The sequence below is a fragment of the Mustela putorius genome, unplaced genomic scaffold (assembly GCF_011764305.1).
Source record: "Mustela putorius furo isolate JIRA1106 unplaced genomic scaffold, ASM1176430v1.1 tig00003845_pilon_pilon_pilon, whole genome shotgun sequence".
Classification (NCBI taxonomy): Eukaryota; Metazoa; Chordata; class Mammalia; order Carnivora; family Mustelidae; genus Mustela; species Mustela putorius.
Window position 1 is genome coordinate 13666780 of NW_025421998.1, and position 26747 is coordinate 13693526.

At 53.7% G+C, this 26747-nt stretch overlaps 1 protein-coding gene across 1 annotated transcript; it reads left to right on the top strand.

Annotated features, from left to right (window-relative positions):
• The first annotated feature begins 9123 nt into the window (after positions 1–9123).
• Positions 9124–25518, top strand: NPC1L1 (NPC1 like intracellular cholesterol transporter 1). Its single transcript, XM_004739458.3, has 19 exons — positions 9124–9611; positions 10421–11949; positions 13722–13822; positions 14178–14350; positions 14520–14648; positions 14855–15037; positions 15461–15575; positions 15685–15812; positions 16204–16341; positions 16512–16601; positions 21714–21904; positions 22082–22206; positions 22677–22803; positions 22882–22937; positions 23651–23801; positions 23922–24153; positions 24241–24354; positions 24434–24596; positions 25042–25518. Exons 1-19 carry the CDS (start codon positions 9558–9560, stop codon positions 25227–25229), a joined length of 3987 nt encoding a protein of 1328 aa, XP_004739515.1. The 5' UTR covers positions 9124–9557; the 3' UTR covers positions 25230–25518.
• The last annotated feature ends 1229 nt before the right edge of the window (positions 25519–26747 follow it).

Sequence of the window (26747 nt, forward strand, 5' to 3'; positions counted from 1 at the left end):
AGCAAATCTTCTCATACAAGATATCCTCAATAAGATAATCAGTAAATTTCTCATCAGAAACTTTGGAGGCCAGGGGTGCCTGGGTGGCTCAGTGGGTTAAAGCCTCTGCCTTCGGCTCAGGTCATGATCCCAGGATCCTGGGATCGAGCCCCACATCGGGCTCTCTGCTCTGTGGGGAGCCTGCTTCCTACTCTCTCTCTCTCTCTCTCTCTCTCTCTCTGCCTGCCTCTCTGCCTACTTGTGATCTCTGTCTGTCAAATAAATAAAATCTTAAAATATATATATATATATATATGCATATGCATATATATATATGTGTATTTAAAAAAAAAAAAAAGAAACTTTGGAGGCCAGAAGACAGCGAGCCAATATATTCAGGATGTAGAAGAAAACCAAACCAAGTATGAATGAGAGTCACATCCAGAAAAACGGTCCTTCAGAAGTGAGGGAGAAGTTAAGACCTCAGTGAAACAAACCCTGATGAAACTTGTAGCCACTGGACCTTCCCTCTGAGAAGTGCTCAGTAGAGTTCTGCAGAGTGAAGTGATGTCCCTAGGCTGTAACTTAAAGCCACGCAGAGAACTCAAGGCCTCAAGAAAAATAAACACATGGTAATTATAAAAGCTATTTCATTGTAACAGGGGTCCGTACCTTCACTTTTTGTTTTCTGCATGATTTAATTTTAACTAATAAATTTAAATTAAAAGACAATTATTCATTATCAATGAATAATTGTTAACAATAAAAAGTTAGACTGTCTTGTCACCCCAAATCTTGTTTCTGCATAAATGAAGAAACTAAGGCATTTTAAAGAAAGGTAAGCTTATGTTTTGGGGCACCTGAGGTATAAAGGTGTAATTTTGTGATATCAGCAACTGAAAGAGGTGGGGTAGAGCTACAAAGAAGCAAAGATTTTGTATATTATTGAAATTAATCTGGTATAAATTCAAATGAGAGTGTTGTAACTTTAGAATGTTAAATGTGATCCCCATGGCAACCACAAAGCAAACAGCTATTGAATATACACCAAAGGAAATGAGGGAGGACTTTAAACATGTCACTATAAAATAAAAGGTAAACACAAAAGAAGACAGAAAATGAGTTCAACAAGCTATAGGGTATATGGAAAACAAAGGACACGGAGTCAGAATGCACAGTGACAGAAGTTAAGTCCCTCCTTTTCTTAAAAAAAAAAAAATATATATATATATATTTTTTTCTCTCTCCCTCAAATTTATTTATTTATTTATTTATTTATTTATTTATTTATTTATTTGAAGGGGAGAGAGAGAGCGTGAGCTGGAGGGACAGAAGGAGAGGGAGGGAAAGAATCCCAAGCAGACTCCATGCGGAACCTAGAGCCAGACACGGGGCTTGATCTCATGACCCTGAGATCAGGACCTGAGCTGAAACCAGGAGTTAGACGCTTAACCCACTGCACCACCCTGATGCCCAGTTCCTCTCATAAAGTTACTAAATTTAAAGTAGTTACTTTAAATGTAAATGAATTAAACCATCCAATAAAAAGTCAAAAGTTGACAGAATGGATAAGAAAACATCCGAACTCTGCTGTCTACAAGAGACATATAAACCCACAGGTCGATAGTGAAAGCATGGAGAAAGATAATCTATGCAAATGTTACCAAAAGAGATGAGGGGTAGCCATACTAATATTGGACAAGATAGACTTTAAATAAAAAAGATTATAAGAGGGACACTTGGGCAGCTCAGTGGGTTAAGCCTCTGCCTTCGGCTCAGGTGTTGATCTCAGGGTCTTGGGATCAAGCCCCGCATCATGCTCCCTGCTCAGCAGGGAGTTTGCTTCTCCCTCTGTCTCTGCCCCTCTGCTCACTCCTGCATGCTCTCTTTCTCTTCCTCTGACAAATAAATACAATCTAAAAAAAAATTACAAGAGACAAGGAAGGACATTATATATTAGTACAAGGTTCAGTACAGAGAAGATTAGTGTGTATAAACACTTACGCATCTAATGACAGACCATCAAAATTTATCAAGCAAAAATGAACAGACTGGAAGGGAGAAACAAAGTCCTACAGTGATAGTAGGAGAGTCCAGGACCCCTGTTAATAATGGGTAGGATGTGCAGACATAAGTATGGAAATAGAGGACATGAACAACACAATAAACCAACCAGATCTAACAGACAAATACAAAGCACTCGGCCCACCAGCAAAAAAAAAACCACTTTCTTTTCAAAATATACATGCAGTCAGTCCACACATTAAATCCCAACATTTAAAAAGGTAGATATCAGGGGCACCTGGGTGGCTCAGTGGGTTAAGCCGCTGCCTTCGGCTTAGGTCCTGGGATTGAGTCCTGCGTCATGCTCTCTGCACAGCAGGGAGCCTCCTTCCCTCTCTCTCTCTCTCTCTCTCTCTGCCTGCCTCTCTGCCTACTTGTGATCTCTGTCAAATAAATAAATAAAATCTTTTTAAAAAAATAAATAATAATTAAAAAAAATAAAAAGGTAGATATCAGGGCGCCTGAGTGGCTCAGTGTGTTAAGCCTCTGCCTTCCGCTCAGGTCATGATCCCAGGGTCCTGGGATCGAGCCCCACATCAGGCTCTCTGCTCAGCAGGGAGTTTGCTTCCCTGTATCTCTGCCTACCTCTCTGCCTGCTTGTGGTCTCTGTCTGTCAAATAAATAATAATAATAATAAAATCTTTAAAAAGGTAACTATCATGTGATATATTTTCTCTGACCACATCTGAGTAAAGATAAAAATCAGAAACAGAAGGAAAACTGGAAAATTCAAACTTGTGGAGACCATAGCTCACACTCAAAAACAACCAAGGGCCCCAGGAACAAATCACAAAGTCAGAAAATACTCAAAGCCTGGGTCACCTGGGTGAGTCAGCTAAGCATCTAACTCTTGATTTTGGCTCGGGTCATGACTGTGGTCATGGGATCAAGCCCCATGTCAGGCTCTGTGCTTAGTGGGGACTCTGCTTGAGATTCTCTCTCTCCTTCTCCCTCTGCACCTCTGTCCTCCCTCTCAAAAAAGAAGAAGAAGAAGGAGAAGAAGAAGAAAATACTTTAAGATAAATGAAAACACAGCACACCAAAACCTAGGGTATACAATGAAAGCAGTTACTAAGGCGGAAATTTATAACCATAAATGTTTATGTTAGAAAAAAAAAAGATTGGAAATCATCATCCTAACTTTACAGCTTAAGGAACTGGAAAAAGTGGAACAGACTAAACCCAAAGATAGTAGGGGGAAGGAAATACTAAAGATGAGAGCAGAGATCAATGGAATTGAGAGAAGGAAAACAGTCTAGAAAATAATGAACCCTAAAGTTGGTTCTTTGAAAAGATCAACAAAATTGACCAACCTGGGGGCGCCTGGGTGGCTCAGTGGATTAAGCCGCTGCCTTCGGCTCAGGTCATGATCTTGGTGTCCTGGGATCGAGCCCCGCATCGGGCTCTTTGCTCAGCGGGAGCCTGCTTCTCTCTCTCTCTCTGCCTGACTCTCTGCCTACTTGTGATTTCTCTCTCTGTCAAATAAATAATAAATAAAATCTTAAAAAAAAAAAATTGACCAACCTGTAGCTAGGTTGACTAAGAAAAAAGAAGAGAGGGGCCTCCAATGCCTAAATCATAAATGAAAGTGGGGAAAATTACTGCCAGTCCTATAGACATAAAGTGTTGTAAGAGAGCACAGTGGACAGTTGTGTGACAAACAACTGAATAACCCAGATAAAATGAACAAACTCCTAGCAACAAAACCTGTCAAGACCAAATCAGGAGAGAACAACCTGAACAGAGCTACATGAGTGAGGGGATTGAAACAATCAGAAACGGCGCCAACAAAGGGGAGCCCTGGTCCCTATGACGTTGGGAGTGACTTCTACCAAACATTTGAAGAGCCACTAGTGCGCCCATTCTCCTCAAACTTGCCTTAAAAATTGAAAAGGATGGGGGCAACTGGGGGGCTCAGTGGGTTAAGCCTCTGCTTTCGGCTCAGGTCATGATCTCAGGGTCCTGAGATCGAGCCCTGCATCAGGCGCTCTGCTCAGTGGGGACCCTGCTTCCCCGCCTCTCTGCCTACTTGTGATCTCTGTCAAATAAATAAATAAAATCTTTAAAAATAAATAAAGTGTACAGTTCAATGACATAAAAAAAAAAAGGATGGGGGCGCCTGGGTCATGGTCCCAGGGTCCTAGGGTTGAGCCCCAAATTAAATCCCAACATTTGAAAAGGTAGGTACCATATGCTTTGTCTTCTCTGACCACACCCTGCTACTTCTCCCTCTCCCTCTGCTGCTCCCCCTGCTTGTCTCTCTCTCTCTTTCTGTCAAATTAATAAATAAAATCTTTTTTAAAAAATTAAGAGGTGGGAATGCTTTTAACTTATTTGAAAAGGCCATCATTCCTGATGCCAAACCCAGACAAAGAAACCATTCAAGAGGGGCACCTGGGTGGCTCAGTGGGTTAAGCCGCTGCCTTCGGCTCAGGTCATGATCTCAGGGTCCTGGGATCGAGTCCCGCATCGGGCTCTCTGCTCAGCAGGGAGCCTACTTCCCTCTCTCTCTCTCTCTGCCTGCCTCTCCATCTACTTGTGATCTCTCTCTGTCAAATTAAGTAAAATCTTAAAAAAAAAAAAAAAGAAACCATTCAAGAAAGGAAATGACGGACTAATATCCCTTGTGAATATTGATGCAAAAATCAGCAAAATTCTAGTGAGCAGAGTTTAGCGCATATTGGCAGGATTAAACACCATGACTAAGTATGATTTCGGTGTGTTACGCCACATCAACAAAATGTAGGGGGGGAGCCCAATAAACTTCCCATTTACATCATCTCAATTGATGGAGAAAAAGCATATGACAAAATCCAACATACTTTCATGATAAAAACGCTCAAAAGACTATGAGTAGAAAGAATGTCTCGACATAATAAAAGTCATCTATGACCAAGCCACAGCAAACATCCTACCCACAATGCAAGATGGAGAGATTTTCCTCTAAGATCAAGAATGAGACAAGTATGCCCAAATCACAACCCCACCCAGCATACTACAGGGAATCCCAGCCAGATCAGTTAGAGGAGAAGAGGAAATACAAGGCATCCAACTTGTAAAGGAAAAAGTAAAATGATCTCTGTTTGCAGACGATATGGTCTTATATGTAAAAAAGCCTCAAGACTTCACAAAAACACCTGTTAGAACAAATAGGCAAGGTATTCAGCAAAGTTTCAAAGTCTACGCAGAAAAATCAGTTGCATTTCTATACAAGAACAATGAACAAACTGTTCTGGAAACTGAGGGGAAAATTCCTTTTGCAATAGCATCAAACTGAGTAAAATCCTTAGGAATTACATTCACGGAGGAAGTGAAAGTTCTCTAGACCAATAATGAGAAAACTGAAAGAGACTAAAGGAGATGGAACTGGAATAGAACCCTGTATTCGTGGGCAGGATGGAATAGTTGATATTGTTATCTGAAGCGAGCTACTGATTTAATGCTATCCTTATCAAAATCCCAATGTCATTTTTTGCAGAAATGGAAAAATCTATCATATTGGAATTTCGTATTGGAATTTCAAGGGACCTCACATAGATTTTTAAAAAAATCTTGAAAAGAGAATGAAGTTGGAAGACATCACATTTCCTGAGTTCAAAACTTAACACAAATATAGAGTCATCAGGAGTCAGTCCGTGAAGCATCCGACGCTTGATTTTGGCTCTGGTCATGATCTCAGGGTCTTGAGATAGAGCCCCATGTTTGGCTCAGTGCTGGATGTGGAATCTGCTTAAGATTCTCTCTCTCCCTCTGCCCCTCTCCCTGCTCTCTCCCTCTCTAAAAATGTACAGTAATGAACACAGTTGTGCTGGCGTAAGACAGTCATATGGACAAATGGGATGGCACCAAATGAACAGCTCCTAAGCAAACCCTTGCATATATGGTGGAATGAGTTTTGAGAAACGTGCCAAGACCTTTCAATGGAGAGAGGACAGTCTTTTCATGAAATGTTTGGAAAAGTGAATATCCATTGTGTGAAATAATGAAGTTGAGCCCTTATTAACACCATATACAAAAATGACCTCAAAGATTATTTTGAGGTCATAGATTGTGGGGGTGCCTGCCTGGCTCCATCAGTGGAGAATGCCCCTCTCAATCTAGGATCATGAGTTCAAGCCGCACATTGGGCATGGGACCCCCTTTTAAAAAGGGAGGGTTTAGAGTATAAACTCTTAGAAGAAACCAGGACAAAAGCTTCGTGACATGGGATTTATCAGTGAGTCATTGGCTATGACTTCAAAGGCACCGTTAGCAAATCGGCAAATCGGACTCGGTGAAAATTTAAAACTTTGGTGCCTCGAAGGTTGCTGTCAACCACGTAAAAAGGCAACCTACAGAACGGGAGAAAATATTTGCAAACCACATCTCTGATAAAGCATCAAATATGCAACAAGAAACAACCAAACAAGACACCCCGTCTGACTGCAGGCTAGATACGGATCTTGGAGAGACCCTTCTCCAGGGATCTGCAGATGAGGACATCAGGGCTGCTGCCGTTGAAACAGCGGCAAACCCCATGCAGAGGGTGTGAAAAAGTGGGGGTGTGGAAGGATGCAGCCACTGTGGGACACCATAGGCTAGCTCCTCAGAAAGTTAAAAATAAAGTTGCCTAGTGGTCTGGCAATTCCATGGCTAGATACGTACCCCAAAGATTTGCAACAGGGTCTGGGAGGCAAGCAGCACAACCATGGTCATGACGTTATTCACAGTAACCAACAGTGGAAGCCCTGGGCGTCCTTCAGCAGCCCCTTGTCTGTCCATGCCATGGCACAGCATTCAGCCTTAGAAAAAGAACTGCTGACGCCCGCTCCAGTGGGCATGAAGTGTGGGGACCTTCCGTTCCGTGCAATACGGCAGTCACAGGAAAGACAAGGACGGTCTGGTCGCAATTACGTGAGGCACTTGGAGTGCTCAGAATCGTGCAGACAGAAAGCAGAGCGGGGGGCCGGGGAGGTGGGGTTTAGCAGGCACAGAGCTCCTATTTACAAGAGGGACGGTGGTTATGTCGGCACCACAGTGCGCAGGTATTGAATTTCAGACGGTGGACACGGTAAGTTTTGTGGTGTGTGTTTTGCCTCGCCAACAAACATCTGCACGAAAAGCTGTGGCGGTCGGGGCTTTGGGAAGGCAGGATGGGTAAAGGTGGAGTGCGGGAGTTTTAGGCAGAGAGACTGTTCTGTACGATGTAAAATCCCACAGCTCCCCAAGGGTGAGCTCCAATGTAAACCGTGGACTCGCCTTAATAGTAACCTGTCCCTCCTGGGTCATAGACAGCAGCAAAGGTACCCCACTAACGCACGCAGTTAGTAACGGGCTGTGGCCCGTGGTGGGGTGGGTGGGATCTTCTGCAAACAGGGGACCACTCCAAAAAAATGACACATGAGAAAAAAAGTATTCACACTGGCCAGAACAGGACCACAGGACCACGGCCCGCTGCAAAGGAGGCAGGGAGGGCAGGGAAGCGTCTCTCCCCCGCACGGCAGACACAGTCCTTCTGCACATAGCATTGGGGCTCTGACAACAGAGAAGACGAAGGCTGCCCCGAGGTGCCAAGACCCTACATCTCCCCCTCCAGGCCGGCCGCCCAGGGAGTCCCCACAGCGCACCTGGGCTGGTCAGAGCGTCACCCGCACACCCAGCCCAGGGTCGTGCCAGGCTGGCCGAGTGCTGCAGCCCGACCCCCGCATCTCAGCCCAGACCGCGGACTCTCCGAAGGCCTGGGGCGCGCTGTCCAGCATCTGCCAGCCGGACCCCGGCAGGCTTCTCCCCTGCGCCATCTTCTGAGCCGGGAGACCCGCTCCCACTCACCCCTCTCTGGGCCAGAGCAGGCCCATGACCCCATGTCCCTCGTCTCAAAGGAAACTGGGAAAGGAGGCGTCCGGCCTGACAGCAGAGATGGCACGCAGTGACGGCGAGGCTGCTGCCCCGGGCGCTTGGGTATCACCGGTGTCAGCGGAAAGCATTTCGGCACTGGGGTGTCGGCCGTTTGAGCCCTTCCCCCGCCAGTGCCCAGGCGATCTGCTAATCACCGCTCTCCAGATTAGCCCAGGGAAGCGCCCGCGGGCCCGGCACGCAGGACAGAAGCCTGGTGCCTTTTGGCCCCCTAATCTGATCTCCAGGATCTCGGTCTGAATCAGTGCGAGATGGAGGAGCTAACAGTTGAGCACAAAGTCACGAACCGAAAACTAAGGCATGATACGACACACGCAGGCACCGGCCCAGGAGCTGGATCTGTCGCTCTGCGGGACAGAGCCTGGGCGCGCAGATTGTGGGGAGCACGACCGTCTTCTGTTCTGGACTGGGCGTGTGTCAGCTGAGACCTGGAGACCACGCAGGCTTCCTTCCACTCCCTGGCTCGTCCATGCACCCCTGCTGGGGCCATCTGGGTCACCTGTGATAAACTGTGTGCAGTGACATCCCAGTCTCAGGCTTTGCTTCTGGGGGGAAGATCCAGGAGCAGGGACAGAAGCCCTGAGGGGGGGCTGGAGGCTCCACAGCCACTGCACATGGACGGCCGGGCCCTTGACTCCTCTCTACGTGAGGTGACTCAGAGCTGACTCAGGGTGGGCCTGAGCCCCCCTCGGCTTCTGTCTTCCCGGCATGGCTGAGGTGGCTCCTCTGAGTCAGACCAGGGTCCTTGAGCCGTGGGAGGTTAGAAATAGCAGGCTTCTTCCTGCAGCTGCCTGGGGTGGGTGGCCACGCAGAAGGTGCTCTCACAGGCTCCCTTATCAGCCCAGCCTCCGCGCAGGGGCCAAGGTCTGGACCGCTGGTGATAGGGAGAGCCCGAGGGAGGGAGCAGAAGGTGAGTCCGTGCACCTGCGCTGTTTGCGTGGGGCTCGTGGTGACACTGCCCCTCCAGGGCTGGCGGGGACAGGCCTGGCCTGGCCGGGATGGGACGGAGGGGGGCGGGCAGAGGAGGGCCTGGGCTCTCACGTCTGGGAACTCTGTGTGCCATCAGGGGAGCTGATCTTCCCCCTCCACCCAGAGGAGGACATTTGTCACTGGTCATTCCACCCCTAACTGTCCCCTCTGTTATCAGGTTGTTAATATTAATTAACAACTGTTGCTAAGGCTGACAGTGCAAGGGTGTGCCCGGCCCCAGCTGGCTTGGTCTCAAGAGGGGGCTGGGTAGAGGGGGCGCTGAGGCTGGACAGGCCGGGGGCGAGTGTTGAGTGGGGTTCGGATGGCCTGCTCTTGCTTTGGGAAGTGGACCCAGGGGAGACCCCAGCACCTCACTGGGAGGCTTATGGAGAGACAGGGACAAGGGCAAGAGGGAGGAGAAGTGGATCATTAACCAGTGGGGAGCCGAGGGAGGTGTGGGGCTCAGCCCCATTGGTCCTGGCCAAGTCAGGCCAGGCTGTCCCTGACGGGGAGCCCGCCTCACTGTGCACCCCGAGTTTCAGTACATGAGCTACCTCGACAAGCACTGTGAGTCTCCAAGAGCCAGCCCTTGGCTGTCCCCGGCTGTCCCCGTGGCCTAGCCCCACTGCCCTGGGACCCCTTCCCGTGCTGGGATGGCAGAGGCTGGCCCGAGGGGCTGGCTGCTGTGGGCGCTGCTCCTGCACTTGGTGAGTCTGGGTGTGGGCGGCCATAGCCTCTCTGCCACCGCCGCCCTGGGGGAGTACTGTGCTGGCGGCTGCGTGGCCACAGTGAGGAGGGCCTGGATGGGTGAGGGATCCCAGGCAGCCCCGGGAGGGGTGCAGGTGGGGGTCCTGGGGACTGGGGTGGCGGAGTGCCTCCCATCTGTGGTGCGCGTGGACGTCCTGGCCTGAGGTGGGAGCAGAGGGTTGAGGGAGGCTCCCATCCCGGGGTGCTGTGGGGGATCACCTGACGAGGATTTAGCATCTGGAGGCCGGGTAGTTCCGGGGTGCTTGCCTCAAGTTTCTCCGTCACTCGTACATCTGGGCGGATGGGCGAAGGCTTTGGGACCCAAGAATCTCCAAGAGGGGCCCCGGGCCTCTGTGTACGGGCCTTGGCTCAGGCAGATGGCAGCCACCTTTGAAGTAACCATGCCTCGAGGGCAAGGCCACTTGGTCTCAGCCCCTGACCTGTCAGAGGCCACTGTGTCCCAGCGGGACCATGCAGCAGCCTCCGGGGGTCCCTCAGCCCACCCCATTCTCCCCACCTGTCCCCTTGCCCTCTACTGTGACCTTGTGAAATGCAGGTCTGTCCGGCCACCTCCCTCTCCAGAGACCCCACCACTGTGGCCTGGCAGAGTTGTCCTCCAGACACTGTGGGAGAGGCCCTACCTCTCCCTGGGTCTCCCAGCAGTGCCCCCCACGCCTGCCCCTGCTCCGGGTCCTTCGGCCCCCGCTGCCCGTCAGCCTCCCGAGGTGCTGCCCGGCGGGGGTCCGTGCTGACATCGCCCTGCCCGTAGGCCCAGGGCGAGCTGCACACCCCCATCCACCAGCCCGGCTACTGTGCTTTCTACGATGAGTGTGGGAAGAACCCGGAGCTGTCCGGGGGCCTGGCCCCGCTGTCCAATGTGTCCTGCCTGTCCAACACGCGCGCTGTGCTTGTCTCCGGCGACCACCTGACCCTCCTCCGGCGCATCTGCCCCCGCCTCTACGCGGGGCCCAACTCCACGTACGCCTGCTGCTCCTCCAAGCAGCTGGTGTCCCTCGAGGCCAGCCTGGCGGTCACCAAGGCCCTGCTCACCCGCTGCCCCGCCTGCTCCGACAACTTCGTGAACCTGCACTGCCACAACACCTGCAGCCCCGACCAGAGCCTCTTCATCAACGTGACCCGCGTGGCGGGGGGTGGGGGTGGCCGGGCCCCGGCCGTGGTGGCCTACGAGGCTTTCTACCAGCACGACTTCGCGCAGCGGACCTACGACTCGTGCAGCCGGGTACGCATCCCTGCGGCCGCCACGCTGGCGGTGGGCGCCATGTGCGGTGTGTACGGCTCCGCCCTCTGCACCGCTCAGCGCTGGCTCAACTTCCAGGGGGACACGGGGAATGGCCTGGCTCCCCTGGACATCACCTTCCACCTGCTGGAGCCTGGTCATGATCCCGGCAGTGGGATACAGCCTCTGAACGGGGAGGTCCAGCCCTGCAATGTGTCCCAGGGCAATGGCACGGCCGCCTGCTCCTGCCAGGACTGCGCCGCATCCTGCCCTGTCATCGCCCGGCCCCAGGCCCTGGACGCCACCTTCTACCTGGGCCGGATGGCGGGCGGGCTGGTCCTCGTCATCCTCCTCTGCTCCGCGTTTGTCCTGCTCACCACCTTCCTGGTGGCGACCCGCCTGGTCACGTCCCGCCGCCGGCACAAGACACCGGACCCCAAAGCAGGCACAAGCCTGTCCGACAGACTCAGCCTCTCCACCCACACTGTCCTCAGCCGGTGCTTCCAGGCCTGGGGCACGTGGGTGGCCTCGTGGCCACTGACCGTCCTCCTCCTGTCCATTGCCGTGGTGGTGGCCTTGTCGGGGGGCCTAGCCTTTCTGCAGCTGACCACGGACCCCGTGGAGCTGTGGTCGGCCCCCAGCAGCCAAGCCCGCAGCGAGAAGGCCTTCCACGACCAGCATTTCGGCCCCTTCCTCCGGACCAACCAGGTGATCCTGACGGCACCCGGGCAGCCCAGCTACCACTACGACTCCCTGCTGCTCGGGCCCAAGAACTTCAGCGGGATCCTGGCCTTAGACGTCCTGCTGGAGCTGCTAGAGCTGCAGGAGAGGCTGCGCAACTTACAGGTGTGGTCGCCCAACGAGAAGCGCAACATCTCACTGCGGGACGTCTGCTTCGCACCCCTCAACCCGCACAATGCCAGTCTCTCCGACTGCTGCGTCAACAGCCTCCTGCAGTACTTCCAGAGCAATCGCTCGCACCTGCTGCTCACAGCCAACCAGACACTCACGGGGCAGACCTCCCAGGTGGACTGGAGGGACCACTTCCTCTACTGCGTCAAGTGAGTCCCCCACAGCCCGCCCCAGCCGGGGCTGCTGTACGCGCCAGGGCCTCGCGGCCACTAGGCTCCCAGGTGGCTCTATGTCTGGGTCTCAGATCTAGACCCAGACCACTCCCTTTCTCTTCACGTCTCCCCCAAGGGCCCTCTCTCTCCGTGAGCTCTCACTGGCTATTGCAGATTTGCACGGGGCATTCTGGGCCTCCCGGCTTCCACTCCACTCGGACAGAGCAGTGGCATCCTTGCATGTCCTTGCTTTGTGTGTTACAGAGTGATGTGACGGCCCCACACGTGCATGGGCTTCCGCACAGGCCCCGGAGGCCAGCAGGGTCCCCCGCAAGGTGCCCTTGGGCCAGGGCAGGGGCTGGGGCTCAGATCAGGTTCTGCACTCCTGGGCTGGGTGTCCCCTGGGCAGGAGACGGCCACACAGCCTGGAGCTTCTGGGGCTCAGTCCCAGCTGTCTCCTCTCTGCCACAGGGCAAACCAGGAAGCTAAGGAGGCTTCCAGGCCTTGGGGCTGGGAGTGAAGGCTCCCGGGCCACCCCAGCCTGGAGGGCGGCGTGTGGGCAGGCAGTGGCTGAGGCTGTCTGAGGCTGCAGTGGACAGAGGTCCCCAGCATCTGGAGAGACCCAGGTCCCCCAACCTCTCCCACATGAGAAAGCAGAACAGAAAATTAAACATCTGTGTTAGTTCTTTACAAACAACAGTACCGAGCCCATCGCAAGTCCACAGAGGTGGCACGGTGTCCGCTAGATAGAGTCCAGCCGGGCCCTGGTCCAGAGCCCATTGAGAATGCGCGGCCTCACCCCTATGCGCCAGACAAGGGAGAGAGGTTGCAACAGCCTTCCATGGGCTTGGGGTTAGCTTTGTTACTGCACCGGAGTCAACAGGGGTTTGTCTTAGCTGTCGGTTACAATACAGAGCCTGAGGCTGTCTTGTGAACCGTCTGTACCCCTTAAATTATCAAATAAGGGGGAAGGCAAACAGCATCTTAGTGGTTAAAATAGTTCTGGCCTTGCAGACCCTGGGCCCTCACGCCACACTGAGAACCACTGGATTAGTGGAGGGAGACCCAGGGCCCTGCCCCTCAGGGAAGCCCACGCTCTGAGCCGCTTCCCAGAGTCTGTGCTTGGCCCTGGCTGGCGGGCTGGGGAGGAAGCTCTGGCCCTGGGTCCAAAGCTCACGCCAGCTTGATTTTGATTTTGGAAGCTCACAACAGCTCTCTGGTGGCTGATGATGCCCATTCCAGAGATGGGAAAACAGGCCCAGGGGTGTCGTGAGCCTCTCCAGGTCCCAGGCAGCCAGCATGCCCAAGACAGCTGGTGACGGACATACTCACAAAGAACGCTTCATCCCTGTGCCCAGGATGTGTTTGCAGGAAGGCTCAGTAGAGACGTGCCCGAGGCCCTGGGCTACTCACCTGTCTGCAGAAAGAAGGATCTGAACTCGGGCCTGGAGGGCTCCAGGCTGGTGAGGGAGGAGGCTGAGCGGTGCGAGGTCCATGCAGCTACTTGTGCTGACCCCAGGGGAGAATTCCTGGTGTCCCCCAGGGAGCTGTGTGTGTGAGGCCCACCCACCTTGTCTGGATGCAGCCCTTAGCCCAGATCCTTGGGCGGCTGTGCAGGGAGAGGGTCCACTGTGAGTTGGGTCGCATGAAATCTTACTGGGAGAAACGGTTCTGACCATGGGGTCAGGTGCCGGTGCTGGCAGCCTGGGGCTGGCACCAGGCCTGGCAATAGGCACAGGGCCAGGAAAGGTCCTTCCTTCTGCCCCCAGTGCCCCACTCACCTTCAAGGATGGCACAGCCCTGGCCCTGAGCTGCATGGCTGACTATGGAGGTCCAGTCTTCCCCTTCCTTGCCGTGGGAGGCTACAAAGGTAAGCCAGGTGGCCCTGGGGGAGGCCAGCGAGGGGGCCGTATAGGGCAGGGGCAGTGGTGGGAGGGAATAGTGATGGGATCTTGCTGCTTGGGGGTAGCCGGTCCTAGCAGGGGCTGGGCTTTCCCCTGCTTGCTCAGGTCCTCTGGTCTGTGCCTGGGTTCACAGATCTGGCCCTTGACTAAAAGAGGGAGGTCGGGTGGAGGGGTTAGACCATGATTTGGATAGGGAGGGGAGTAGGTGTGAGGCTGGAGAGGGGAGGGGAGACAGGGATGGGCTGGCGTGGGGGAGAGGAGGCTGGGTGAGGAGGGGAGCAGAGGTGAGGAAGGAGGGTAGCTGAGCATTTTGCATCCCAGGGAAGGACTACTCTGAGGCGGAGGCCCTGATCATGACCTTCTCCCTCAACAACTATGAACCTGGGGACCCCCGGCTGGCCCATGTTAAGCTCTGGGAGGCAGCCTTCTTAGAGGAGATGAAAGCCTTCCAGCGGCAGACAGCTGGCAGGTTCCAGGTCACATTCATGGCGGAGGTAGGTTTCGGGGTCCCTGGCTTTGTGGGGAGGGGACCCGGGACGGGGCTCAGGTGGGTTCCTCCCCTCCTGAGCAGCCCTGGGCTTGCTCATCTGGGAGGCCGGACCACAGCCCTGCTGGGGCTCCAGGAGCCCCTGGGTGAGCGGGGCTGGCGGGGTGTGTCCACAGCGCTCCCTGGAGGACGAGATCAACCGCACCACAGCCCAGGACCTGCCCATCTTTGGGGTCAGCTACATCGTCATCTTCTTGTACATCTCCCTGGCCCTGGGCAGCTACTCCAGCTGGCGCCGAGTGCTGGTGAGACTTTGGGGCGGGTGGGAGGGCAAGGTGGGGTGGCTTGGCTTGTCAGGATATCCGGAACCTTCTCCACAGGGGCTCCCCAAGGGGTAACGCTTCTTGGAGGTGCGCTGCTCTTGGACAGGCCCCCGGAGCAGACGCAAAGCTGACCCTTAGAACACCCCGCGATGCGAGACAGCCCAGAGCTGAGCCTGATTCCCTTGCAGGTGGACTCCAAGGTGACGCTGGGCCTGGGCGGGGTGGCGGTGGTGCTGGGAGCAGTCATGGCGGCCATGGGCTTCTTCTCCTACTTGGGGGTGCCTTCCTCCCTGGTGATCCTTCAGGTGGTGCCTTTCCTGGTGCTGGCCGTGGGGGCCGACAATATCTTCATCTTCGTTCTGGAGTACCAGGTGAGAGGGCGGGGGGCTCCTGCAGCCCCCGGGGCCAGGCCAACTCTGTTCGTGCGTGGGCAGACACGGGCACATAGACCACAGACGGTTCCGTGTCATCTTTGTGATGCGCTGTCCCCTGCACTTACTCTCCCTCGGGCCGCCATGCCCTCTGTGGGGCATCACGTGGCACCACACAGCCTCCCCCGTGGCATGCCACGGATGGGCAGTCCGAGTTGATCTGCCTTTCCTGTGGGCGGATGTTGAGGGACCCAGGGGCGTGCTGGAATGAGTCCCAAAGTGCGCCAAGCATGTGTCTCTAAGAAGAGGTCGAGGCAGAGAGCATTGGTGGGCTCTGCTCCTGACGGGCAGACTGCGGGCACAGACAGGCCAGCTCCCTGCCCATGGCTGGCTCTGGACACTGGCCCTGATGTCCCCATGCAGAGGTTGCCTCGGAGGCCCGAGGAGCGGCGAGAGGCCCACATTGGCCGCGCGCTGGGCAGAGTGGCCCCCAGTATGCTGCTCTGCAGCCTGTCTGAGGCCATCTGCTTCTTTCTCGGTGAGCCTGGGGGGCCAGGGGGGCTGGGGGCACTGGGGGTGGGCAGCCCACTTCCCTGCGCTCCTCTGAGCAGACACCATGCCCTGAGACTCACCCCTGCACCTTCCAGGGGCCCTGACCCCCATGCCAGCTGTGAGAACCTTCGCCTTGACCTCCGGCTTTGCGATCGTTCTTGACTTCCTGCTCCAGGTGTCCGCCTTTGTGGCCCTGCTTTCTCTGGACAGCAGGAGGCAGGAGGTAGGGGTGGTGCAGGACCCAGGGACCTGCCCAGGCTCATCTCTGCAGGGATGGGGGTGGGGGAGCCTCATGCCTTCACAGAGCAGGCTCAGAGAGAGGGGCTGGGTGCAGGGACAGGTGCTGCGCTGTGTGGGCATGAAGCCCCCAGGGCCCCAGAGAAAAGGTGGTTTAGGGGAATACAATCAAACCTGCAAAGTACGAAGAGTAAAAAAACGTAAATGAGATGAGGGAGCTAGCGTTCTGCGACAGTGCAAAGTTTAGAGGTGTTTAATCAAGACAGAAAAACAAACAACAAAGCACTCTGGGACGTCCCCTGGGGAGGCACTTCCACAGGAGGGAGGCAGTTCCGGGGGCTGCTTTGGGACCATCCCAAGGGTCTGTCTCTTTTCAGGCTTCCCGGTTGGATGTCTGCTGCTGCGTGGGCGCCCCGAAGCTGCCCCCACCTGACCAAAGTGAGGGGCTCCTGCTCTGGTTCTTTCGCAAATTCTATGTCCCACTCCTACTGCACCGGGTCATGCGCGGGGTCGTGGTGAGTGGGGCGGGAGGTGCGACAGGGGGGACGGGAGGGTCTGCTCAGCCTGGCGCCTGGTCCTGCGGCCCATGGAGAGGTTGATGGCTTGCCCGGGCCCGCTGGGGCTCACGCCCTGGATGGCTGGGATTCACGTCCGCCCAGCTCCAGAATATTCCCCCTCTCCCCAGCTGCTGCTGTTCACGGGCCTGTTTGGAGTGGGGCTCTACTTCATGTGCCACATCAGCGTGGGGCTGGATCAGGAGCTGGCTCTGCCCAAGGTGAGCCTGCTTGGTGGCCTCACTCCCCTGGGGTTCAGGAGAGTCAGGGACAGGGCTGGGGGGCAGGGGCTTGGCTGGTGGTGCTGAGTCAGCGTGGGTTGGACGCCTCCCAGCACCTCCCGGAGCCAGGACCCTACAGCGTGTCCTTCTGTGCGTGGCTCCCACTCAGCATGGCATCCTCCGGGGTCAGCCACACGGGAGCGGGTCGGGGGCTCCTTCCTCTTCCAGGCTGGGGATTTTCACGCGCACACACACACCACATTTTGTTTATCCATCATGTGTCTGCTATGACACGGGTTCTTTCCATGTTCGAGCAGGTAGGACTGAGGCTGCTATGAACAAGCATGCAGAGCTGTCTCTTCCAGAACGGGCTTCCCATTCTTCTGGATGTGTTCCCATAGGTGGGACCGCTGGATCGGATGATAATCCTAATTTTAATTTGTCGAGGACCGCCATACTGTTTCCCACGCAGCTGTTCTGTTTTACAACCCTGCCATGGCGCTCCAGGGGCACGAGGTCTCCACGTCCATGCCAACACTTGCTGTTTCTGGCTTTTTTCTTTTTCTGCTTTGATGGCAGCCATCCTGGTGTGAAGGGGTATCTCAGTGAGGTTTTGATCTGCTTTCCCTGATGATCAGTGATGCTGGACACCTTTTCATGCGCTCATTGGCCATTTGTGTGTCTTCTTTGGAGAAATGTCTGTTCAAGTGTTTTGCCCATTTTTGAAACAACTTCCTTTTTTTTGTTGTTTTGTTTCTTTGTTGAATTTGGGGAATTCTCTAGATATTCTGGGTAGAATCCCTTATCAGATACATGGTTTGCAGATGTTTCCTTCATTCATATCTGTTGCCTTTCTACTCTATTTGTAGTGTCCTCTGATGAATGAAAGGTTTTTTTTTTTTTGAAGATTTTATTTATTTATTTGACAGAGAGAGAGATCACAAGTAGGCAGGGAGGCAGGCGAAGAGAGAGAGTGGGGGAAGCAGGCTCCCTGCTGAGCAGAGAGCCCGATGTGGGGCTTGATCCCAGGACCCTGAGACCATGACCTCAGCCAAAGGCAGAGGCTTAACCCACTGAGCCACCCAGGCGCCCTGAATGAAAGTTTTTAATTGTCGTGGTGCCTGGTTGGATCAGTTGGAGGAGACTATGACTCTTGATCTCAGGGTTGTGAGTTCAGGCCCCATGCTGGGTATAGCAATGACTTAAAAATAAAACCTTAAAAAAGTTTTTCATTTTCATAAAGTACAATTTACCTATTTTTCTGTTTGTTCACTGGGCTTTTGGTGTCATTCAAGCAATAATCACCAAATCCAGGATCTTGTAGCCTTTCTCCTATGTTTCTGCTAAGGGTATTAAAAATTCAACTCTTAAGTGTTGGATCCATTTTGAGTTAATTTTTGTACATAGTTATATATATTTTTTCCTTTTTTTTTTTTTTTAAGTATGCTCCATACCCAGTATGGAACCCAATATGGGACTTGAACTCACAACTCCGAGATCAAGACCTGAGCTGAGGTCAAGAGTCAGACGCTCAACTGACCAAGCCACTTAGGTGCCCCAAAGTTGTGTATAATTTTTTATTGTGATTACTTTATTAATGTAAAAAATTATACCTGTGTCACAAACACTTCCTTATATAATTGTTTTTCTTATATATTGCATAGTCACTTCATTATCTGACTAGGATGAGGCACACAGAAATCAGAGCAAGTTTTACATTATTAAAAGCTAATAACAGGGACGCCTGGGTGGCTCAGTTGGTTAAGCAGCTGCCTTCGGCTCAGGTCATGATCCCAGCGTCCTGGGATCGAGTCCCACATCGGGCTCCTTGCTCAGCCGGGAGCCTGCTTCTCCCTCTGCCTCTGCCTGCCATTCTGTCTGCCTGTGCTTGCTCTCTCCCTCTGATAAATAAATAAAATCTTAAAAAAAAAAAAATGTTTAAAAAAGCTAATAACAGAAGAAAATGTCCTTATATAAAAGAGATAACACATTAGAGAAAGAGTATAAATCTTTGTATAAAATTTTTAAAGAGATACAGATATTTTGATAATTGTTTAATAGCATATAACCAAAATTATATGTAATTATATGTATATATATATAACATATATATTATTTTTTAAAATTTAAACTCAATTTGGTTAACACTCAGTGTATTACTAGTTTCAGAGGTAGAAGTGAGTGATTCATCAGTCACATATGACACCGTGTGCTCATCACATCATGTGCCCTCCTTAAGGCCCATCACTGTTACCACTTCCCCCCACCCACCTCCTCTCCAGCAACCCCCAGTCTGTTTCCTAGAGTTAAGAGTCTCTTATGGTTTGCCCCCTTCTCTGATCTCATCTTGTTTTATTCTTCCCTCCCTTCCCCTGTGATCCTGTTTTGTATCTTATAATCCAGGAGTCAGATCATATGGTAATCATCTTTCTCTGACTTATTTCATTTAGCATAATACCTCTAGTTCCATTGATGTCATTGCAAGTGGTAGAATTTCATTCTTTTTGATGGCTCAGTAATACTCCACTCTGTGTATAGACCACATCTTCTTTATCCTTTCATCTGTCGACGGACATTTTGGCACTTGTGGACATGGCTGCTATAGTTGTGTATATTTTTGAAGGTCCAACTTCATTCTTTTGTGTGTGGATGCCCTGTTGTCCCAGAACCATCTGCTGAAGAGACTCCTTTTCCCCACTGAATGGCCTTCACTCCTTTGTCAAATTCCATGTCACCATATATGCCAAGGTTTGTGTCTGGGCTTGCTCCTCCATTCAGTTGGTCTGTGTGTCTTTCTCCATGCCAACACCTCACTGATTTGATTACTGCATTTTTGTGGCAAGTTTTGAAACCAGGAGATGTGAGCACTCCAACATTGTTTTTAAAGATTTATTTATTGAGGGAGAGCGAGCAAGCATGGGGAGGGGCAGAGGAAGAGAGAATCCCACACAGACTGCCCATTGAGTGTGGAGCCTAAGAAGGGCTGGATTCCACGACGTGGGCCAAAATCAAGAGTCGGACTCCCAACTGACTGAGCCACCCAGGCGCCCTGAGTCCTCCAACTTTGTTCTTTTAAAGATTGTCTGCGCTATTTGGAGTCCCTTGTGAATTTTAGGGTGGATTTTTCTGTTTCTGCAAGACAGGTCATTGGGTTCTGGACCAATTGCATTGAATGTGGAGACTCCCTAGCGGCTTGAACAATAGTCAGTTTTCCAGCCCACGGACGCAGATATCTTCCCACTGGTGTGTCTTTTAGTTACTTTCAGTGATGCTGTGTGGCTGTCAGCGTGTAGCCTTTCACCCCTTGTGTGACCATTAATTCCTAAGTACTTTATTCTTTTCATGCTATTATAATTAGGCTTTCCCTAGTTCTGCTTGGGCTAGTCAGTGCTCCTGTACAGAGATGAGACTGATTTTTTTTTGTGCGTCAATCTCGTAACTTGCAACCTTGCTGGATTTATTTAAAAGGGGTTTGGAGTGGAATTTTAGAGTTTCATGTTCATAAGATCATATAATCTATGACCAGGATTTTTCATGTAATCCTCGTACTTTCCAGCCCAGAAATTCCTTTCTGGGTTCTATTTCATGTTTTCTGTTGGTTAAGTGCTCCCGTGTGCTCACACTTGTTTCTCCTGGCTTTGTCCGGCTGCTCTCTGAGCATCCCTAAAACAGGAGTTTGAAGTGTCTGTCTGATGCATCCACCATCTGGTCTTTCTCGAGATCACCTGTTAATGAGTGCTGGTTCCTAGGTACGGGCCATACTTCCCTGATTGATTGTGTGTCTGTGACGGTTGTTGAGAAATGGACAGTTGAGTCTTACCGTATGCTAACTCTAAAGATCAGATTCTCCCCTTTCCCTGGGGGTTTGCTTTTAAAAAAATGTGATTATTGCCGGTGTCCCTGTCCTGGAGATTAGCCTGAGCTATAAAATTAAAGTCTTATCAGGTATTTTCTGAGCCCAAGCCTTGCCCGGGTAATGTGTGGTGACTTCACTTGTATTTGTGATTGTCTTTGAATGTCCCATTCTTTATATGTCTGGCTGCCAAAAGGGGGGAAAAGGGAAAACATGAAGAGGAAACTTAATAAACCTGTAACTAGTCACTTAGACACCTCGACAATCGCGCCAGCTCGAGAAGGGGAGCTGACAGCAGCAGCCTGACTCTGCACCACTGAGGTCAGAGCAGTGGCCAGTGGTCAGAATGCAAATACGTGATCTTTGGGGGCCGGAGTCTTCATGTCCCACACTGGACCCCACAAGCTGTGTGCAAAGTTCCTGCACGTGGCCGGCTGGCCACTACCATGCTGAGAGCTAAAGGCTGCTGCCATGGATCATGATTCAGCTTCCGGGCCTCCTCCACGGAGCTGCGAGCCCTTAGCAGACCCCAGAGCGCCAAGCTCTATCAGACAGGTGCTGCCCGCCCAGGGCTGCCCAGGTCAGGGGACAGATGCCTGGTACTTCTATGCCATCTTCTCTGACACCACTCAGGGGAAGGGAATAGATCAGGTAGCTGCCTGACACACGGCCTTGCAGGTGTGCAGGCAGACGTTCACAGGTGCACACGCGTGTGGGCTTCGGTCACAGAGCAACTCATTAGACTGTCGCTGTGGTAGAAAAGAGATAATGGGAAGGGGCAGCAGGACCTGAGTGTGGGTGTGTCAGAGTGTGCTCACATGTGCTTCTGTGCTTACACCTACGTGGGTGTGCTCTATGTGTGTCCCTGTGATCATGCAGGGATGTGACTGCCTTTGAGTGTGTACTCTGTGGGTACAGTTCCGACCGAACCCCTCTGCGAGGTGACTGCGAGTGTACTTCTGTGGGCGCGGGCATCTGCGGGCGCGGGTCTGTGTGGGCGTGGGCGTCTGTGCGGGTACCTCTCACGTGTATCTGTTAGAATGTACCTCTTGCATGTCTTCTGTGAGTGTGTGCCTCTGTGACCGTGTATGTACCTCCGGGAATATGTATCTCATGAGTCTGTGTATATGTGTGTCTGTGAGTGTGTGTGTACCTCTAAATGTGCCTCCATGTGTATGTGCTTCCGTGAGTGTGCACGTGCCTCCGTGAGCTCCTGCAGGTGAGTCAGGCCCCAGCCCCGGGACTATCTTCTGTTCCAGGACTCATACCTGCTGGACTACTTCTTCAGCCTGAACCGCTACTTCGAGGTGGGGGCCCCAGTCTACTTTGTCACCACAGGGGGCTACAACTTCTCCAGCGAGGCGGGTATGAACGCCATTTGCTCCAGCGCAGGATGTGACAGCTATTCCTTAACCCAGAAGATACAATATGCCACCGAGTTCCCCGAGGAGTGAGTGCCCCTGCCAAGCCCTGTCTGTGCCCCCCGCCCCGCTTATGGACTCCTTGACCCCACGCAGTTGTCCTCCCGCTGCCCCGTGCCTGTGGGGGAGGGGGGCACTGCAGAAAAGACTCACTGCCCGCCCGCCGGGTCCTGCCCCCACCCAGCGTCCTCTCTCCTGGCCCTCAGGTCCTACCTGGCCATCCCCGCCTCCTCCTGGGTGGATGACTTCATCGACTGGCTGACCCCATCCTCCTGCTGCCGCCTCTACATCTACGGCCCTAATAAAGGCGAATTCTGCCCCTCAACCGTCAGTGAGTATGGGGTCTCTGGGGACGCCCGGCCTTCCAGCACTTGGGAAGCTGCGGCAAGGGAAGGAGCATGGCTAGGCCCTCTTCACCCTTCCGCGCTCTCGCAGGGTCAGTCAGGGTGGGGGTACGGGCTTGGGGAACGTGCGGGGGTGAGCGCACCCCAAGCTGCAGTCACGCGGGTGGGAGGGAGAGCCGCACCTTGCATTCGGCCTTGGCCTCAGAGGAGTCTCATGTGTCAGTGGAGAGGGGAGGCCGTGGGGGGTCATTTCTCGGCCCCCTGCTTGGCTCTCCCACTTGCTAGACTTGCAGGCAGCTTCCGTGACCGAGAGGGGAGCCCCTCCTCTGCCAGAGCACACCTGTTACACGTGTGTTGTGTGTTTCGGTGGCAGCAGTGCCTGGGGACCTGCAAGGGAATGGGGGGCCGCCTGGCCTGGGCTGGGGGGCCATTGCCCAGAGTCCCCCCATCTTTGCAGACTCCCTGGCCTGCTTGAAGACCTGCATTAGCCTGACGCTTGGCCCTGTGAGGCCCTCGGAGGAGCAGTTCCAGAAGTACCTTCCCTGGTTCCTGAGCGATCCCCCGAACATCAAATGTCCCAAAGGGTAAGCCTAGGGTGGGGAGCACAGCTGGCCCTTGAGAGTGGCCAGGTCCCTGATGAAGCCCTTGCTCTGGTCTTGCAGGGGACTGGCTGCGTATAACACCTCTGTGCATTTGGGACAAGACGGCCAGATTTTAGGTAAGCCTGGCCTCACTTGGTGGGGACGACCAGAAGCAGCGGCCCTGGGGGGTCACCGCAAGCCCCTGGGAAGAGCCTTTTGATCTGGGATGGTCTCCCCTTCCTCCTTTCTGGGGGGCCTTCCACTGGCCCTGTCCTCATCCCCATTCTCTGACTGCACCCCTGTGTGCCCTGTTCCCCTCTCCCCTCCCCCAAATCCTCAGTCAGCGGGAGGGACATTCCGGGACTCCTCGAGCGCTGGGGGGTCAGCCACACCCCTCACTCACATGCACAAACCACCACCGATGTGGGTAGTGGGCTAAACGGATGACCATTGCACCGCCTGCCCTCACCCTGTCAGCGGAATGGCTCCCGCCTTTCTGTCTCCCCTTCTGGATCTTCCCTCTGGAAGGATGCATGCTGGAAAAGTAATTGACTTAGTCTGAAAAACCCAAGGGATGTTTTGAAGCCCTAGAGCACAGCATATGGGTATATCTGGGAGGCGTCTTTAGGGTGCACTGGGCAGAGGCAGGCTGGGCCTGGGGCTCCCTGGGGGGTAGGACCAACTGCAGGGCTGCGGTTGGAAACCGGAAGGCTGGGCCCCTTGCTCACTATGGAAGAATGTTCCACTATGGTGGCCTCCGAACCCTGATTGCGCCCGGATGGGCCCCAGGGTCTGAGGGCACCTGCAGCGGGTTCTGACCTTGCCCTTCCTCTGTCCCCTTCGGGCGTAGCCTCGCGGTTTATGGCCTACCACAAGCCGCTACGGAACTCACAGGATTACACGGAGGCTCTGAGGGCATCGCGCGCACTGGCGGCCAACATCACCGCCTACCTGCGGCAGGTGCCTGGCACCGACCCGGCCTTCGAGGTCTTCCCCTACACGTGAGGCTGGGAGGGGAGGGGGGGGATGGGGTCAGCGAGGGGAAGGGTGTGGCAAGGGGTGGACGTGGCCCACGCAGGAAGCCATGAGCTCCAGCGGTGACAGCGCCCCGCCGCCTGCAGGATCACCAACGTGTTCTACGAGCAGTACCTGAACGTGGTCCCTGAGGGCCTCTTCATGCTCGCCATCTGCCTGCTGCCCACCTTCATCGTCTGCTGCCTGCTGCTGGGCATGGACCTGCGTTCCGGCCTCCTCAACTTGTTCTCCATCGTCATGATCCTCGTGGACACCGTGGGCTTCATGGCCCTGTGGGGCATCAGCTACAATGCTGTGTCCCTTATCAACCTGGTCACGGTAACCCGCCCTCGCCCTACACTCCGCTGCCTTCCGGAGACCCTGCGCCCTGGCCCTCGCTCGCCTAACGCCCCTCTCTGCCCCTAGGCAGTGGGCATCTCCGTGGAGTTCGTGTCCCACATCACCCGCGCCTTTGCGGTCAGCACCCGGCCCACCCGGCTGGAAAGGGCTAAGGAGGCCACCGTCTTCATGGGCAGCGCTGTGAGTGGGCCCACCGCCTCCCATTCCCCCCTCCGCCCCCCACCACCTGCTTGGCCTCATGCCTGCCTGTGACCCCCAGGTGTTCGCTGGCGTGGCCATGACCAACCTGCCTGGCATCCTCGTGCTGGGCCTGGCGAAGGCGCAGCTCATCCAGATCTTCTTCTTCCGCCTCAACCTCCTCATCACTGTGCTGGGCCTGCTGCACGGCCTGGTCTTGCTGCCAGTGGTCCTCAGCTACCTGGGTGAGCGCTCAGGCGCCTGCGCGCAGGGCAGGCCCTCCCGCCCCGCCGCCCCTGCAGTCCCAGCCCATCAGGACCCCGCCGACCCAGCGGCCCCGCCCCCGCCCCATCGTTCCCTCCCATCAGGGCCCCGCCCACACATCAGCTCCGCCCCCTGCACCGAATGGGGCCTCCTCCACCCCGCACTCAGCACTCCCAGCCCCGCAGATCCTGTCCTACGCAGTCGACCCCACCAGTCCTATCGCTCTATCTCGCAGAGCACATCCCAGCCTCCCTGTGCACCCCTGTGTCCTTTCTTCCTGGAACGTCCTGTGGCTGTACCCAGCAAAGCCTGCTTGCTAAGAGAAAAGCTGTTCCTCCTCCCGTTGACCTACTCAGGGCAGCGGGGAGCCTCCTGCTCAGCACATGGCCCCCCTGACCGTGGTCCTCTGTGGCTGTTCCCCTGCAGGGCCTGACGTCAACGCAGCTCTAGTGCTGGAGCAGAAGCAGATGGAAGAGGCCACCAGGGTCAGGATGGCATCCTGCCCGAGCCACCCAGGCCCGACATCCACCTCCAGCAGTACCTACGTCAACTACGGCTTCGAACATTCCTCCAAGAGTGGCCTTCACAGCTCTCTGCCCCGCAGTGGACACTAGTTCTGATGATCCCAGGGCCATGTGGGTTTCCTGATAGGGGTCCCTGGCAGGTCCTCCCACTCAGGTCTGGGAGAGGCTGTTCCCATGGGGGTGCCTGTAGTGGGATCTCCTCTGGCCATCAGGTCGTACTGGTAAGGACATTATTACACAGAAGGCGGCATGTGGCAGTGTGGGTGTGACCTGTTCCTGTCCCTCGAACTTGGCGTGTGTCTTCTTTGTGCAAGTTTTGAAACTTTAATTCCATGTGTCTATATGTAAACAATATATAGTATTATCTCAGGTTTAAAAATGTTTCGTAAATGGAATCATGCTTGACGTCTGCTTTCGCGAGTTTCCCAGGCTACACAAGTTAGATCTATTCACGGGGGCTGTGCAGACCTGCCGAGTCCTCGTGGCAGTGGCCCCACTGGATTCCCCTGTGTGAACCAGTGGTTTTCTCCCGTCCCCTTGCTGGTGGGCACATTGCTCCCAATTACTTTTCCACTCCAGCTCCATAATCACTTATGCGGAATTCCCAAATCCCCAAATCTCTGAAAATCTAGTTTATTTTCCTTCTCTTTTGTAAGTTTGGGGCAAACTCATTTGGTCACAAAAACTGACCAGACAAGGTATGTCTAGTGTGTCTATTTATACAATTCACGAATGGGGTATTATACCCTTTGGTGTCCTTGATGGGCGTGGTCAGGTATCGGGCACACAGCGAGCCTGGTTCCAATGTGTATAGCCACAGGCCCTGGTGCGGGGTAATACCTAAGGCAAGGTGAGCATCATGTTACTTTTATAGAAACCTAAATCCTGAAATTCATTGCACCTGTGGGATTTCAGGTACAGAGCAGTAACCTTTATGAGGCTGAGCATGGATTTGTACGTCTCCTTGTGCATACATGGGAGGGTTACCTGGAGGTGGTGTTGCCGAGCTAAGGAACCGGTACAGATGAAACGTGCCCAGAGCGGCTGCTTTCTTCACACTCCCACCAGCAGCGGAAAAGGGAGCCTCTCTCCCTAGACCCACACCAATGCAGCACATCTCACTTGCTCTTGGTGGGGGGAAGGGTAGGATTATGGATGATTATCATTTTTAAAAAATATTTATTTTTTTGAGAGAGATCACAAGTAGGCATAGAGGCAGGCAGAGAGAGAGAGAGGAGGAAGCAGGCTCCCTGCTGAGCAGAGAGCCCGATGTGGGGCTTGATCCCACGACCCTGAGATCATGACCTAAGCGAAGGCAGAGGCTTAACCCACTGAGCCACCCAGGCACCCCTGATTATAATTTTTTAAAATACAGTTTTTGAAAGCAAACTTAAAAAGTTTTTTTTAAAGACTTTATTTATTTATTTGACAGAAATCACAAGTAGGCAGAGAAGCAGGCAGGGAGAGAGAGGAAGGGAAGCAGGCTCCCTGCTGAGCGGAGAGCCCGACGCAGGGCTCGATCCCAGGACCCTTGGATCATGACCTGATCCGAAGGCAGAGGCTTTAACCCACTGGGCCACTCAGGCACCCCACAAACTTAACATTTTT